General features: G+C 40.5%; 2 protein-coding genes across 2 annotated transcripts; both read right to left on the minus strand.

Annotated features, from left to right (window-relative positions):
* Window positions 1-8,442: 8,442 nt before the first annotated feature.
* On the minus strand, window positions 8,443-12,278 carry LOC119894912 (oligodendrocyte-myelin glycoprotein-like). The gene is made up of 2 exons (XM_038707624.1): window positions 11,989-12,278; window positions 8,443-11,185 (listed from the first exon to the last, which is right to left on the minus strand). The coding sequence occupies exons 1-2, from the start codon at window positions 11,994-11,996 to the stop codon at window positions 9,790-9,792; spliced, it is 1,404 nt and encodes a 467-aa protein (XP_038563552.1). The 5' UTR covers window positions 11,997-12,278; the 3' UTR covers window positions 8,443-9,789.
* A 1,421-nt stretch (window positions 12,279-13,699) lies between these two features.
* On the minus strand, window positions 13,700-16,265 carry LOC119896132. Its single transcript, XM_038709620.1, has 2 exons — window positions 16,112-16,265; window positions 13,700-14,748 (listed from the first exon to the last, which is right to left on the minus strand). The coding sequence occupies exon 2, from the start codon at window positions 14,738-14,740 to the stop codon at window positions 13,967-13,969; it is 774 nt and encodes a 257-aa protein (XP_038565548.1). The 5' UTR covers window positions 14,741-14,748; window positions 16,112-16,265; the 3' UTR covers window positions 13,700-13,966.
* Between the last annotated feature and the right edge of the window lie 1,047 nt (window positions 16,266-17,312).

The raw sequence follows: 17,312 nt of genomic DNA on the forward strand, positions 1-17,312 counted from the left end.
TCAGCCCCCTGCTCCCTCCTCCCTCTCTCAGCATGCTCTACCTTGGCCCACAGGGGGCGGAGCCTGCCTCTGTCACCTAACCAATCCAATTGACGTCAATTCAGGCAATCTGCAAACCAATCCTCCGATTTGTCATTTAATTAAGCAATAAGCCACTAGAGGTGAAAGTGGCTTATTGCTTCTCTAAATCAGTGGACACATTTCATTGTAAATAAAATAAAAAAAATAAACAAAAACTTTGTTCAAGAAGTATTGTTCTTAATTAGTTATGTTTACGTAATATTATTAACTGAAAGGTGGACGTTTACAAAGCAGGGGGGCCAATTTTTTTTAATCATTAATTACAATAATTTATTATTCTACCGCCATGCAATATAGTCCCTCAGAAAGAAGCAAAAAGTGGGTCAGTTCCTATTTGCCTGTGAATATTTAGATAATCCTTATTGTGATGGCTCACAAGTGTTTTGCCAAGAAATAAGATAAGGTTTCATTCAGCTAAAAGTTGCATACAATGTGAAGCAAAACGGAAAATTGACATTGTGCAGCAAGCATGTTTTATTTAAAAATGGTGAAGGAAAGCAAGCAGATTAGTTTATAATAGAAGAATAATTTAATACAAACAACAATAACTGAATGTTTTATCTCCAGGAAACAGAGTATTTGAGTGGCAGATAATGCTATCAGTGCCACCAAGTGACACCATACATTTGCCAAAAAGAGGTGATTTTTGGTTGGAGCATTTATATTTCTTATGACTTACATGACATCACAATCATGCTATAGTATCAACAATGCAAGTCTGTATTTATTAACAAGGTTACGGTACACATAATAAATTAAAATGTGTTACACTGAACGTTTTCAAACACAGCTCAGAATACACATCAGCCACTGAGCCATAAAATCTGTGTTCACCCAGGTTTAAATCCCGTGGAAAAGCTCCCTGAGCAAGATACTGAATCTTTGTAGCTGACCCTGAGGTCTGACCTTTAACGGCTATATTCATTAGGAAAGCCAACAAGGAATCTTCCTATGGGGATCTATAAAGTATGATATTCATACATACGGTGGAGTAATTATGGATCTTTTCATGTAGATGACCTGTAACGAGCTGCACAATGTATGTGGAGATAAGCTGGCTCTGCACCCTCATGACCCTGAAGAAGAAGAAGCAGGATAAGAAATGAATGACTAAATGAACAGCATAATATTTGCGGTGGGAATTTTTTTTTGTACATTATTTGCACAGCATGCTGTCAATAGAACATAAGAATAAAAACCTCATGTTGAAATTATGTTCTAAATAATGAATTATACATTTGTTTGTATCTATGCCTGATTACTGCTCACAGAACTCAGACAATACAGTCTATAAAAATGCAGTTTTCATTCAAGTTGGCATGAGAGTACTTACAACAAAACATTCCAAGCTCTGCATGAAACGTGACAAGTGATCTTATTTCATTATTCACATCCAGTGAAGTTTTTTGAATAGGCCTCTCTGTGCTGACTGTTCAGAGCACTACCAGAGGGTATTTCTTATCTAGCCAAGCAGCATGTTGTTCAAACAATGACTTAGATAAAACCCAAATAACAGCACTTTTGACAGTTTAACAGCTAAAACTCTGTCATTAGTTGGGGGACACTCCACACTGCAGCTGTCTGTATTACTGAAACAAATGTATAGAAGCAATTGGTGGCAATTCCTTGTAGCACAGGAGTGTCAAGGAAGATGGAAACATGACACCTTGTGTGAAACGTTATTTCCCATTTTGACTTTTATCCACTATTCTGGATATTCTGTCCTGTGCCATTTGGCGATACATTAAAGATTGTTTTTGTGTTGCATTTTGTAAGTTGTCAAATGTGTGGCGGTGTCCTACAGCGTATGCCTTAAATGTGAATGTAAGAAAATCACATGCCCTCATGCAGCTGCAGAGAGAGAAGAGCGGGGGGGGGGGGGGGGGGTGTTATAAAATGACGTGGAATATGAACTCTGAGGTAAAGCATGGCTTTAAAGCCCATCACAAGGTGTGAAAAAATCACAGTGTATTTAACACATGAAGAGCAACTTCTGTTTTATGCTCAAATAAAAACACTGGGGTCCTGGTGTGGTTGGGAATTATTCTGCTTTTTGAACGCTGTTATCAGGGCCTTCCTATTCACTGTTGTTTCACCATGAAGAAAGCAAAGTCAAACGTGACAGAAAAGGTACGTTACAGGCGTGGCTTTTAACAACATCTGATCAAGGGTTGCAAACCAGATTTGAACCCAAAACAACCTGATGCCACAGCAGACACACGTAATTTTATTTAAAATCTAAGACTGGTACGGCAGTCAACTAGCACATATTTCAGCAAATATCTTTCCCATGTCACGGACAACACTAGTCCAAGGTTTAGATCTTTTTTACACTGACTGAAGGAGAAAGGTGCAGATTTCTAAATTGAGGGGTGTTCTCCCTCTAATCTGAGCGGCCACCACTGCCTGATGAAAGTGCCTAAAATGTTTATCCTTCTTTAAGCAACTTTAGGCACTCTGACAGCTATGCCTTTGGAGCAGTTGAGCATTTAGTACTGAGTGAGGAGGAAACCGAAGGGCTATATTTTACTGTAAACAGTGTATGAACACACTTCCTTGAAGGTGATGTTGGGTCACACAGTAACATAATCATGGCTTGGAAGTGTTTATAAAGGTGACAGACGTTCACTGAAGCTATTTTGATTAATGACCGGATGAAGAATTTCAAGAAATAGACAGCTTCTTATACCACACGACGTGCTTTGAACTTGTCTATGTTGAATCATAATTCACTATTTACTTTAGATTTGAGGGAAATGTAAAGATTTCATATCGCTGTATCACTGTCACTGTAGCCTGTATTCAGCGCTGAAAGATGAACCGCTTCTCAATAGAGAGGAAACTCAGCATGCAAAAAAAGCTTGTAACTAACCGAGCCTTTGCATGAAAACTGGAGGATTTGGGGATTGAGAGAGAAGTAAAATTGATAGTGTGTGAAAGAGCTGAGGGGAAAAAGAAAGTGAGAGAAGCAACAGACTGGCTGACAGTGTTATGAGATGCTGTTTTGAGAAGAGGCATCCTGTTTCCTGTTGCAGCAATCATTTTACAGCCTCAGACTTGACCTTGAAGAAATTGTTCTTGGATCATGGAAAACCTCTTTTCCCCACACAGATTCCTAAACATCTTCTGTGTGTGAAACACAAAACATATTTTCAATCTTTAAATCTCTGGAGACATAAATACTGTTGACGACAAATCACTTCTGATAGTGATCCGTATTTTAAAGTGAAACTTAAAGTCTACAGGGATTTTACATTTTGATACATCATTTGCATAACTGCACAGAGGTTCACCGTGTGTTTTAAGCATGCACTGACTTGTGAAATAATCCACTGTATGTTATTCCAACATTAAAAGGGAGTTCAGAGGAAATACTTTCACTTCTATGAATTTGTTATGGCTATTATTCAAACACTCTCACTCTGCTCACTTAAGTTTATCCTTTGGATTTTGTGAATTATTTCATATTGATCACTGTGGATTGAGTGATCTTTGCTTTTCTCAGGAGGGCCTATTACAGTGAAATTCAGAATCCAGAGGAAAGCTGTGGAGAAGGCTGCAGATGTGAACAAATTGTCTCCCTCTAGTGTCCTCTCCTTTCTGCTTCTTCTTTGATGAGCTAAAGCACCTCTCAGACTGCAGGGAGAGAGCCAGACCGAAACATGCATAATTGACAGTCCTATTTCAGGAATTAGCCACCCACCAAACTGCAGTCTACCTGCTCTTTCATCTTGCCTAGAATAACTTAGCATTTTAGAAAAGTCTACTTCAGCCACAGAGGATTGTTTATTTGTAGATTGGTGTATTTAATAAATAAAAAATTCTGTTCTCATGATTGATTTTGTGCATTTTCCAAAGGGTGGTTGAAGAAAAACATCAACAGATAATATGTGAGAATTACTGGGAATGCGCACAGTTGTCACCACAAAGAGAAACTGTTTGAAGTGAGATCAGGAGGAAGGATGTTCTGGTGATGAGTGATTTCTCTCCCCCATTATGCCTTCTGTAACTACGCAGATGAGTTAATTAAGCTGTGCCAGAGGCTACGCACTAGCATTCCAGGTAGATGGGCCACTGTGATATTCAGACATCCACATGATTAAAAACTGAAACTCTAATATTGACTTTTGAAATATCCAAAATGCATAAGGCTCCTTGATACTTGCAAATTATCCATGCAAATTTAAACTAAATGCAGTACTCCCTTGTACCAAGTGCCAAAAAGCACCTCAAGGTACCACAAAATAGCTTGTAGTTCCCCAAAAGTTCACAGATTGTTCCTCAGAGTTTTACAAAATCCCCACATACTGCATGAAAAAAGGATCCAACAGTTTTCCAGAATGAATGATATTACACATATTTCTGTTTTAGCAAGCTAGACCAAGCAAGTTGATTTGCATTTTTGACCTCAGTATTAACAGACCATTTGAATGTGGGGGCTTCTTAGACCAATCAGGCTCCAACACAAGTGGATGATGACGACATCATTTACCTGCTCCACTGGTCTGGGAGATAAGCTCATGCCCCTGCTGCTCCCTGGAATGTTCCGGCTGCTGTTTGTACGACTGCAGAGAGAGCTGTGTGTTACAGATGATGACGAGTGGCATTAAAGCACCACGAGAAGCCATCCTATCACCTGTACAGTCAGCAGAGGGGAGAAAGATGTGGATGTTGTTGGCCTTATGGAGAGCAGTATACCCCTTCTCATACAGAGACTGAATATGAAACTGTCCCAGTCATGTAGGTTTTGCGTTGGTTGAACAAGTTAAATTCAACATTGTTTCTAATATGAGCATACTTTCGAGCTTGCTGTCCCCAAATCTTTTCCCCCTCTCTCTCTCTCAAAATACATTAAAGCCCATTTTGTTGGAATCCTCCCCAGGACAGCTGTGCACCGTGCTCCCTGGCTTATCATGCAAATGTGTAGCACACAGTCACGATTTCCTCTTTATAACAGTTTTAAGACAGAACAGTTTTTAACACTCATGCATGTATGCAGCTACATTTGTTGCTGTTCCACGGACAAAAACAGTACACAGTAAACCTTTGGATTAGTAGCCTGAAGAACTCGTACACCCAGTTTTATTAACTTTCTCTGAGTTTGTTTATATGAGTGCATATGTTATGCCTCAGAGGCTAAAAATGGTGCAGCAAGCAGGCCTCTCTGGACACACCAGCTAAGTGGTGCTTTCTGTCTCCTGGCTCATTCTTTGTTTGTTTTTTTTTACCAGCCTTTTATCTCCTTTCCTTTTTACTTTATTTCTTTCCCAAACCGGCTGCCACCATATTTTCTCTCAGTTGCCAACCACTTCCTATTCTGCAACCACTGACCTTAACATTGACCTTGCCTTGTCTGTGCCATTGAGACAAGAGCGAGAGATACCATATCCTCAGCTTCCTCCCACTATGTTGCAGGGTAGAATTTTGCCTGTCTCATCAGTCTTACAACTGCTAGAGTATGCCTTGTTATTTCTTCCAGATTCCTACTTCCAGATTGTTTTGCTTTTCAGCCACTCAGTGACCAGACTGGAAAACATAGCTCTTGGCTCAAAAAGATGGTGAGCCTTGGCATAAAGACCAAAGCTGTCAATACAGATTAGGTTTATCAGATAAACTTTATCTGCATTTGAGCATCCTTTGGTTGGGTACCAGCCTAATTCTGGGTCACAATTGATATTGTGACACAGGCTCTAAGGAGGTTGAAACTGGCAGCCAGTATTTTATCCGTAAGCGTGCTGCAGTTGTCTTGCCACTAGGCATGCATCAGTATGTCTGCAAGCTTTGGTCTATCATGATGGTCCACGATAATGGCCATTACATTATGTGTACAATAGGTCTGTAGGCTGCTGGTTATCCACAGTAATTGTTGTGATTTTCTCATGTCTGTGAAAGGTTGCCCTTGAGTGCCATGAGGAGCTCTCCTTCATCTTTTCCTCTCTGTCTGTTTGTTATTTTCTGTTTGAGTGTGACATTTTGGGAGAAGAATATCATTCACATTGTTCAAAGAAAATTCCAAAGATCTTGACACAAATGTGTCTGCTCACAGTTCTTAGATGCATTTTTATTCCATATCTGAAAATTAGCTGCGTGTTTGAATTACCAAGCCCTGTCATTGCAGTAAACAACATTTTGCTCCATAAGGATTTTACTTTTTTGTGTATTCTAAACAGTAGTGAGATCCTTTTTATTTCTCGAGATGTCCTTGAGAATAATCTCCCTCAGGGGCATGTTGTGTCCTGGTGAAGATCACAATCTCTCTGAGAATTGTCTCTGACTATAGTGTTTTGGTATAAACATTAATTTCCATCCCACCACCACAAGAGGGCACTTTGAGCACATGTAAGAGTAGCTGATGTCATTTGTGTTCATGTGCCTTTGTCTACTGAGTACCCACGGAGGTGGTTCAAAAGTCTCTTCCTTTTAGGAGCAGTGAGTCTAAAGTCACCCACGGGTTCTCCTACAGTGGCCTTCTAGCCTCTCTTACTGAACGGAAAGACTGTATGACTTCTGCAGGCTGCTGTAAGGGGAATGTTGGGCTTTCCTGGACTCTCTGTTATTGTATACAGTCTCAGAAAAGAAGGTTCAATTCCAAACCAGCTCAAAGAACATGTTAGCTTGGCGGTGAGCCAGCTTTGTAAGCAGTGCAAAAACAGAAGAAAATTTACTTTTTCAGCAATGATACATACATACACACTGTATAAAAAATAAAAAATAAAAACCCCATGATTGCCTGCATTAAGATTGTATAAAAATGTGTGTGATATACCGTGTTGATATATATATATATATACCAATTTCATATATATGGTGAGTCTTCTTGCGTGTGGCTGAAAGAAAGAAGGCAGCACACTCAAAATAGGGCCGGGTGGAGAGATGAAGAGGGGAGGCATGGCAGCAGTAAATGATGCTAGCCTTCTACACCTTGTCAGTTATTAGGAGAAGCCAGAAGAGAGATCTGACATTACTTTGTGTTGTCTACAGAGAAAATAATTGGCAAGCAGGCCCTGGCTGGCACTGGCACCTGCAGCACTTGTTTTAAAAGTTCTGCAAGGGGAGGCAGAAAGATAAAAACATATATATCATGTATCTGTTATGGAGATGAATCTCCTTGAGTTTTAGAATGTATGAAAGCTGCAATAGTTCATTGGTTGTGTTGTTTATTCTAAACTTCACAGTTAAAAACAATGTAAACAAAACTTACTTATAATTCTCCACCCTGTCTTCCTTTCTCTGTGGCAAACTTCAGAATTCAGAACAAGAATCTGTTACTTCATCCTCCCTTTGTCTTTTTATGTCTCATAAACTAGGTCTACAGTGGAAACCTCTCTGGCTTGTTGGTCAATAGTACTTTATACTGGAAGAAATATATCCATTTAGGGGACTCAATAATGATTATTTTTTGTTAATAAGTTATTAAGTAAAGATACTGGTTGATGAGAAAGTTAGACTTGAGGGGAGAAATGAAAACCATGTTAACGCTCTTTAAATCTTGAATGGTGCTTAAATAAACAGCACACCAACCACAGGTTTCTTTCTGTTTTGGCTTCTGTTGCTGAGCTATAAATACACAGGATGTATTCAGCAGGTGTTTGAGTTTTCAGTATGAAGGCTGGTGTAGATAAAGTGATCTGTTCATTTTGTTCACTCTTTCTTACTTTTTTTTATCTTGTATTACTCTTTGTCAAATCATTTCACTACATTGTCTGATTGTCATCAACCAAATAACTAGTTATCTGTTTATCCAGTTGTAGTAGTATTTTCTATTCTAAGTGTGTATTTTCATTTTGATTTCATTCCTTTTATGGCTAGCTGTCCAGGTATGATCCATGGCCCAACCAACATTACTTCAGATGTTCATCATTAAAAGTGTGGGTGGTGACAGTGACTCCATGTTGCTCTTCTAGGCTGCGCCTAACTGAACCACAGGGTCACCTGTTCACCAGGCTCACACCTCCCTGTGCCACACAGTGCCTGGAGGGAGCCCTGGTTTCTGTGTCACAGATGTTCCTGCATGTGCATTTTCTCTCTTCTCTTTGGGACAATGATCAAATATAGAGCATGTGCTTCTGGTTTAGTCTCTCTTCCACAATGTATTTCTGCACATAGTAGATAATTTTTCACCAATCTTTGATTTTAAACGTAGACATGATATTCCAGAGTGATTGCTCAGTGACCAACAGATAAGACTGTGTGTTTGTTCTGGGCATTTTCCAGGTGTGATAAATTAAGAATATGACTGGAGTAAGTGCTTTTACGCTTAGTGAACCTTCCCTCAATAAATATACTTAAAAACAAATCTATGCTTGCTAATAAAATCTGAATAAGTCACTGTTTAATGAGTTTGATTTCTATAACCTTGTTTATTTTTAACTTCAGTCCCCATGAGGGTTGACATCCATGTCAAAGACTCACGGAATATGTTGAGTTTGTCTGCCCTCTCCCCTGAGACATAATTTTCAAGAACAGTTTGAAATGAAAAAACATTGATCTTCCAGTGTAAAATGAAGAAAAATGTGGTGTAAAAAGAAAGATCATTAAAAGGTGTAGATAACTCAGCACGTTTTATTCAACTTCACAGAAAGTGCTTCCCTGGCACTATATTCTTCTTAAGTTTATCAAATGCAACTTGCTGAGATGCATTTCCTTCTATCTGGCATTAGGTAGGTATTTCTAAAATGTAAAAACCTGAAGGCTGGCACATCACTGTTATTTACGCTTAATGCAATCAAGATTGGAATATCTTAACATTTCAAAAAAAAATCTGTCTGTGCTTTAATGCTCTGCGGCAATACAGTAGTAGGTTAGCATTCCTGGAACGTTCAATCACCATGCAGATCATTTTCACGAGCGCCACTGAATCATGAAGGACACTTAAGTCTGAGATGTGATCAAAATACAGAAGCAGTGCTCGCCACTCAGAGTTTGTTAAAGATAGTGACGCAACACTGTCCATTTGTTTTCCCCCCTCTCTGCTGCTCCCTGTTATGTACATGTCATGACCGGTTTCTTAGATACACCCTGTCCCCAAAACAGATTGTTCCTCTGGTGAGTGATGTGGTTTGTTACATAAAACAAGCAGGCAGGCATCAAGGACACCTATAGGCATGAGAGTCAAAATATCTTTGATTTACATCATACATATTTGAAAGCTAATGCCACCAATATAAAATAAAAAGATCTGAGCACACCATGACTAAGTGGACATCTGTCCAATCCAGCCCATAGTTTAGGAAAATTTGAAAGAATAAAAATCAAAGACACACAATAATTTGTAGGTCATAATATGTACTGGCCAGCACCTCAGTTAGTAGTTGCAGATGAGCACCAGGTTACATTCAGTTCCATAATAACCTGAATGTACAGTGCCACCATGTGCTTAGCTATATTCATTACAATGTATTTTTTTATTTTTTATTTTAATCAGTGACTGCGTTCAAGTGGAGGCTTGTTAAAAGTGTTATTAGAATAGGAAATGCATTGTTTTTTGACCAGTTATCATAAATGTAGCTCCATTCCATACTCAGAACAGTAGGGATTATGAAAGTTGTCATAAAGCCTTAGTGTTGTAAATGGCCTTTTTCAAGAGAAAGCCGGTAATACGCACAACAGTTAAACAAAAGTTTCCTACAGCACGTGTGCTGCATTTGTTTGTGCTGTAAATTCATATGCAGACTTAACACTAAGCTGTCAGTGTTTTTCGTTTGTCTTTCAGAGGGCTTGGTGCAGAATGAGAGACAGAAGCCCCAGGCTGTGCAGGAAAAGGAGCAAGTAGCAGGTAGCAAGAGCTGGGCTGCTGTTGCTGATGCCATTAGGAAGGGACTGATTCTGCCTCCTGACACTCCTGGTACGAAGAGTGGTTGTTTTCTTTTTTTGGATGGAGGGGCTCTCTGTTGTTAAGAACCGGTCCGTGGCCAGCGTCGCGTCAGCCCTGATTGGAGTTTCAGTAATGAAGTCTGTGTCGGTGGTGTGGAAGGAGTGAGTGGGTGAGGCTTCCTCTGTGCCAGAGGTGAGATGGGAATTAGTGTGGAGCATGTACTCTGCGGCAGAAAGGGGATTAATAGGTAGGTGTGTGCCTGTGCTTCTGGGTGGCAGCGTGGAGATGCCGATGGGTGTGGCTGTGAAGGGGTGGTGCTGTGTGGTGTCTTTGGGGGTGTGTGAGGTGCTTAACAGAGCAGAAACAGACAAGTACCACCACCCGGTGACACTGGCCTCAGAGGGCACGGAGCTCATGTCCTGGGCACTCGCTGCCAGGGGGGGCAGGTTATAGGAGGCAAAGTGCCACCCTCCGGTCCTGCCAGGGCGCACCCCTCCACAGACAGGCTGGGTGTGGCAGGGGCAGCCAAGGACGCGGGCAGGGGTATGCTGAGTCCAGGAGAGTAAGTAGGTGATGTCTGCATAAAGGTGACAGGCCCAAGGGTTGTCTCCCAGAGTCACGACTCTAAGTGATGTCATCTTGTCCAGCACTCCATAGGGCAGCATGGAAAAGCGGTTAGCATGTAGATATAAGTGAGTTAGTCTGAGGAGCCGGTCCAGAGAGCCCGGCAGCACCTTCACAAGCAAGTTGTGGGACAGGTCAATAGTCTCCAGGTGTGCAGGCATGTTGGTGGGCAAAGTCCAGAAGTGATTGTGGCTTAGGTTGAGCGTGCACAGATTGGTCAGTGTATTGTTGATGAAGATGGCGCGCTCCAGCTTGTTGTTGGAGAGGTCAAGCATTCGCAGATTCCACTGGTAGACCGTATCGTTCTTGTCGAGAAACTGGAGGCGGTTGCAGGCGGCGTAAAGGTGCCACAGGGAGCGTGGTAATCCGGTGGGCAGGTGGCTCAGCCGGTTGTGAGACAAATCAAGGAAGCGGAGGTGGGTGTATGCGGTGAGCTGGCTGTCCAGGTTGTGAAATCGGTTGTGGGACAAGTTGAGGGAGCGCATGTTGTGCTGCAGGCCCTCAGGCAACTGTCTCAGACCCCTCCCGGAGCAGTCTACCTCCCTGTGGCTATGGCTGCAGGAGCACATGGAGGGGCACACGGCTAGGACATGCAACCCCAGCAACAACACAAGCAGGAGCTCCAGGAGGGCCTCATTAAGGGAGAACTTCAGCATGGCATGCCTGCTAAAAGAAAGAGAGGGACACAGGAATGTCAGAGATTGTCTTACACAGCATTCTCCTTACCTTCAGGAGGCACACTGTAATGCCTGCAGTGAACTTGGATAGTCAAAACAGGGAACATATATTTGCTATCTGTAGGAAAAGGATGGTAACTGCAGAGGGATGTGCTGAACAAAACTAGTTTCATAAATTCTTTAAAGCTCCACCCTCTTCCAGGATCTCTCTCTCTCTCTGTGTCTCCCTTTACTGTAAATATGCACACAGGATGCTCAAGGTTTACTGCACATCACTGCATTGCTTGCAGATACACACATTCATATCACCTGCCAAACCTACTCCCCTAACCATGCAGGAATGTTTTCAGGGATGCTGTAGCAGTGTCCTATCGAGAAATGCTCATACTGCGTATATGCACCATCAGTAGAGGGTTGTGATGTGTCCTTTTCTATAACTGATAAACATTGGATCTGATCTGTAAGAGGACATTTCTAGAAGTCTAGTAGTCTATTCAAGAATATCATTCATCACAAAGGATGACAAATCCATGTAGTCATTTTCCCTGGCAACAGTTCGCGTGTTCAGTCATCAGTGGTTGTCAGAGCAGACAGTCCCATGCTCTCAGAGGAGGAGAACTAGCTCAATACATGGGTTTTATTAATGACTCCACAGAGAGCTCATGCATCAGCTGGTGCAAAGGCAGGCAAAGACACAGCCAGGAACTCTACACTGCAGTATGTGTGAGCCAGGGTGTGTCAAAACGTGTGTGTAAAAAGTGTGAGAGTCTTTAAATTTTGTCCATAACTCACCTTCTCATCTTATCATTCCAGTCTCTTTTCTCTGCTCCTTTTTGCTGTCCAGCCTCTCTTCCCTCTCCTATCCTGCTTTCAGGCTCGGGACCAGCTGCTGCTCTTTTGAAGGTGAATTTTTATCCTATGCCTGAATTTCCCTCATAGAGTTTGACCCTTGCTCACTTGTCCAGTGCAGGTTTTTGAGGCTGCCCTCACTGCCTTGCAGTATGGTCCTTTTGTCCTCTCTCCTCTTATATGGATCTTTTGGGTTAGCGCGATCAGGCACTGCAGGCTCTGGATTTACTCAGTGCAGTGGAAGTGAGCGGGGAGAGGTGGGGTGTTGGTGGGGGGAAGTATTAGGAGGAGGGTAAGGAGAAATGGAACGCATAACGGAGGGGTCCCTGCACACAAGGCTGCTACAAAGGAAATCCCTTATCTGGCAGCTTTCAGGATTTGCTTCTACATTTGAAGTGGCAACTTTTGTTGTGGTTAGATTAATTGGCTGATTTCTGTACTGTTTGTACTCAAAATAAATTAGACTGTTATCAGATATCCCCTAAATCAATATTATCCCTCTTTAAAGTATCCCTTTAGAAAGTAATACTGTGCTGTAATTGGTTGCTATTTACCCTGTGTAAACTTAGACACTCCCACAAAAACCTTCAAGATTTATTGCAGAGGACTCCTGTCCGCTGCAGCTTCCTGCCATCAGCAATACAGGCAACTCTCTATTCTTGCACTGCAATGCTGTACTTCTATCACACATAATTGCATACCTTGGATTCTAAGGAACAGTTTAACTGCGATACAGATGGTATAGTACAATGCAAACCGTAGATATCTGATTTATTCAAACACAGCAGTTCGGAGTGCTTTTGTATTTGTTTGGTACTTTGGTCTTTGCTCAGTTGTCGTGTAAACTTTAGTACCTCTTTTGCTATGCTTTTGTTACATCTTCACCCAACTCTCTCTGTAACTTTCACTGCCTCTCTATACATCCAGTAGCCCATCTGCACTGAGATCGAAACCCATGTCTCTTGTCAACAAGCCTCAGTGTCAAACCATCACTTCCACTGTTGGTCACCGTAAAACATGCTACCCAGTCAATTTAAGCTGTGAAACCACATAGCAGCAGAGAAAAAAAAAATCATCCAAATCTCTCATATCCAAGTTCTGCCTTTTTCACTTGGAATGCCTGGTGTATAATACAGAAATAAGTTCCTGCCTGAGAAATATTTCACATTTACTTTCACTGAAGATTGCTTTTACTGCACCCTGTCTCTAAATCTGCAACATCACCCAGCGCTACCGCAACTCAGCGTGTTTGCATCTCCTTGCTATTAGAGTTGAGCAGCTGGAGTTGAAGCGGAGGCTGCATTGAGAAGGGACAAGCTATTCAGACTTTTAATGAAAGGTGCACATCCATCATGACGTCACAAGTAAACAGATGAACAAATATCTGCACAAGACGTCGGAAACAAGTGTATATTGGTTTTTTGAAAAGTTTTTTGTGTGGCTTTGTAAGCTCGGAGGTGAAAAAGAATGTTCTTTCTTGGTTGAGCGGCACTGCCGGGAAGAGGCACATTCTCTGCTTGCTAATCAAGCACACACACACACACACACACACACACACACACACACACACACACACACACACACACACACACACACACACACACACACAAGATTTCATTAGGAAATGGCTTCCTGCAATAATAATGCAAAAGTGTATTTTTATATTTATATATTTTAATATTCAAAATACACAAATAACAGAGAAATACAACCAATTGTATTATATAACCAAAAAAATGAAAGAAAGAAAAGAAACGCTCAGTGCTAAGTTTGAGAGACTTGGCACACATAGTTGTTACTGACTGTAGAGAAAAAGCTGCTGAAAAAAGTATCCTCTATTTAAAGTAAGGTGGTTGTAAAGATATAAGGAAGTGAATGCAGTTGCTTAGGAAACTCTTTGGCTTCACACACACACACAACTCTAGACCACATCCTTTGGTTCCTCTGTGCCCTGAGAGGAGGGAGCTGCCACAGCTTTAGTAGCCTGGGCCTCCTCTTGTGGTTTTGAGGAGGATGAATTTTCAGCAACGGTTTCAGGTGTGGTTGAAGCTTCCTCATTGTTGGCTCCCTCCTCCTCCTTCTTCTCCTCTCCCATTTGTCCATCCTTGTTTACAATCCCTCCTTCTTCCTTGGTGGTGCCATTTCCCACCTCCTCCTGTGTTTGAACAACGTCAGTCATTAACATGTTGGTCTCTTTGGCGTCCGTCTCTGACTTGCTTTTGTCCGTCTTGGCATTTTCTATCAAGGGTTCAGAGTAGCAGATCAGGTCAGCGTTGCTGCTCAGCGCCTTGATGCGTCTGCTCAACTGACACACCTTCCACGCCAGCAACAAAGTAGAAACTAGCAGAATGGCACAAAATACGATCAGTCCGCCAGAGACAATCAATATTGGATGACATTCCTTCCTGAAAATCTTATTGGCACTTATGGTGGTGTGCAGCAGGCCAGGTGTGGTGTGCAGCAGGCTAGATGTGGTGGTGCTCCTAGTGGAGAATTGGGAGACTTTTGTTGTTAACCCAGTGGTTATCAGGTTGCCGGTGCTAGACATGACACTGGCAGTGGTGGATGTAACTTCAGAAGTTGAAACAGTGGCAGAGTCGGAATTATTTGTAGGAGGTGCTGTGATGCTTTTAGCTCCACACAATAGTGCACCCAGGATTTTTATGCTGTACAACACGAGGATGAGGCCTTTCATGTTGATGTCTGAGAAGACATGGAAAGGCAGTTTAGTTTGAAATCAGTTTTGGATTGCAAACTTCATACAGTAAGGAGAATTAGAAAGCAGCCCAGAAACATTAGCACCTTACTATATAATCTATGGGGCAACCATAATCAAACCAAAATGCTGTTTTTGCTTGTGTTACAGCCTCTTACTACAAATCACTGGTTGTGGAAATGCATATCTAAATTTAAAATGTATATATATTTAAATACTGTACTCATGTACAGTTTGTATGAACTTTCAATTTTATGCTATTTTCTATTATTATTCCACCACATTTTGAAGGCATATATTGTACTTCACACTACAATACATTTATTTGACAGTTTTAGTTACTACTTATTCCCCTTGTTACTTTGAAAATTTTAATTATTAGTAGAAAATAAAATAAAATAAAGTAATATATTATGTCACGATATTATAGACTAAGCTACCCCGTAATCTATAGAGTAGTTACAATTAGCCACACATTTACGCTGCAACATTAAAGTAATGCATGTATTAGTTATAATCCAATAATATAATATGTATGATTCTGAAATGAATACTTTTACTTCTGGTGCTTTGAATATGTTTTGATGTTAATACTTATGTACTTTAAAGTAAAAATTTGAATGCAGACAGACTTTCACTTGTAACAGAGAATTTGCATACTTTGACATTGCTCCTGATCGAGTACTTGCCATGACAAATCCCATATACTTTTGATTACTTAAATTACTTTTTCCTAAATATTAGCATTTCTTAGATTTTAAATTTCATTTATGAAATATGAAAATTAGTCTGTCTAACATGCCAGATTATGCATTACCTCTGTCAAAGTTAATTTCATTACAGTGCCCTTTAAATATTTAAACAAACTACAGCATGGTTACAAAATGGTCAGCAGTAATATATTGTAATGCATATGACATTTGAATTTGACTAAAATGCTGATGAAGTATTTTAGTTTTCTCTCTAAATGAGTGAACTTGTTTCTGTTATATCATATTATGTTGTCTTCAAAAGGAAGAAATGTTGAGAGTTTGATAAAGTAAATCTTTTCAGATTTATCACTTACAGATTTACAGAGGTTTTTTAAGTTTCAGCCCCATCATCATATTTCCTACATTGTTTGAGGACATATTTGTGAATAGAGTTGTACAGGAGTGTTCCTGTAAACTCATGTCAAGGTGATTTTAACCCCTCAAACAGTTTACTGTATCTTTTTTAATGCATATCACATATTTTTCCATCAGAATTCAGGACAGAACCATGCAACAACACCAACTTTAAATACAGATGTTAGGTCTTCTTTGGTGTTTCAGGTTTCAAAATGAAGTATGTATAAAATCTGCCACTTACATTGTTGGTGATCTTGATATGGTCCCAAGAAGAAAATTGTTTTGATGACGATGAGATGAACGATGTGTAAATGAACTCAGAGACAATGACAGTAACTCGAATCAACTTATGTGGCTGTCTTGTTCTTACTTCTCCATTTGGACTATAATAAGAAAAGGAAGTGGTTTCAATGTTCTGTTCAATGCTGCACCAGACATCTGTGGGTTGGTAGACCATAAAAAGTTGCAGGCATGCTAAATTGCCACTGAGTAGATAGTTCTAACTCATTGATCATGAACTGTTTCATTTAAGGTTATCCGTTTTGGGTTCAGTTATGTGAGTTTTGAATCAATGCAAGTTGTCTTCTTACTGGCACCCTCGTGACATTACTGGAATAAACATGCACAAGTCTGCACAAGTGTCATCTACCTATTTTTGTCCAAACCACACTTGCTCACAGATGACTTTAATTATAGTCCATGTAAGTAATGTACCAATATTACAAGGCCTTTTGACACTAAGTAAGTTAACACCACATGTAGTGGAGTGTGTTGCAACACAACTAGTGTACATACAAGTCAAAAATAATATTTATTTGCATTGATTGCAGTTTTTTTTATATAGTTCCTCTTCTATTTCCCCGTAACTGTATGTTTGTGTTTTCCGTGTGATTTCTGTGGCGTGTCTGCACCTGTGCTTATTAGCTAAATACTTGATTTAGCAAGTTGCCTCATCCCTGCAGATGAAACCAGCAACATGCAAGTCAGGAACTACCAAACTTAAGATTCATCAATCAAAACACCCCGTGCTCCAGTAGCATACTGCATTAAAGATCATGGTGTGCCTGACGCTGCTGGTCAGCCTGCTGTGCATTTGTGATCAAGGCATTGACATCAAATATCAGTTAAGACAATCTCATCAACATGGCCATCTAAAGGAACATATTGCAAAACTGATAATAAAAAATGACAGAAATTTTCTCGCAGGGAAAATGTTCAGACTAGTTTGAATTACCACTCAAATCAGTGCTGACAATATCAGACAGCATCTTCTTATTCAGACAGAAGGGTGGAGGCAAGGTTGCAAGATTACTGCCAAGTAGTGTTGTAACTTGTGTAAGAAGTGGATATCCTGTTGTAATACACAATATAAACTCCACACTGCCCTTGATTTAATCTGATAAATGAGAAAAGCATCATAATGTCACATTCTGCATCACTCA

This window comes from Micropterus salmoides, unplaced genomic scaffold, assembly GCF_014851395.1.
Source record: "Micropterus salmoides isolate LMB-PRFRI ecotype aquatic unplaced genomic scaffold, ASM1485139v1 Ms_hic_scaffold_9, whole genome shotgun sequence".
In the NCBI taxonomy this organism is placed as follows: Eukaryota; Metazoa; Chordata; class Actinopteri; order Centrarchiformes; family Centrarchidae; genus Micropterus; species Micropterus salmoides.

Excerpts from the sequence above, each read along its gene's own strand:
- LOC119896132 (XM_038709620.1), bottom strand. The coding sequence starts at position 14,740 with ATGAAAGGCCTCATCCTCGTGTTGTACAGCATAAAAATCCTGGGTGCA.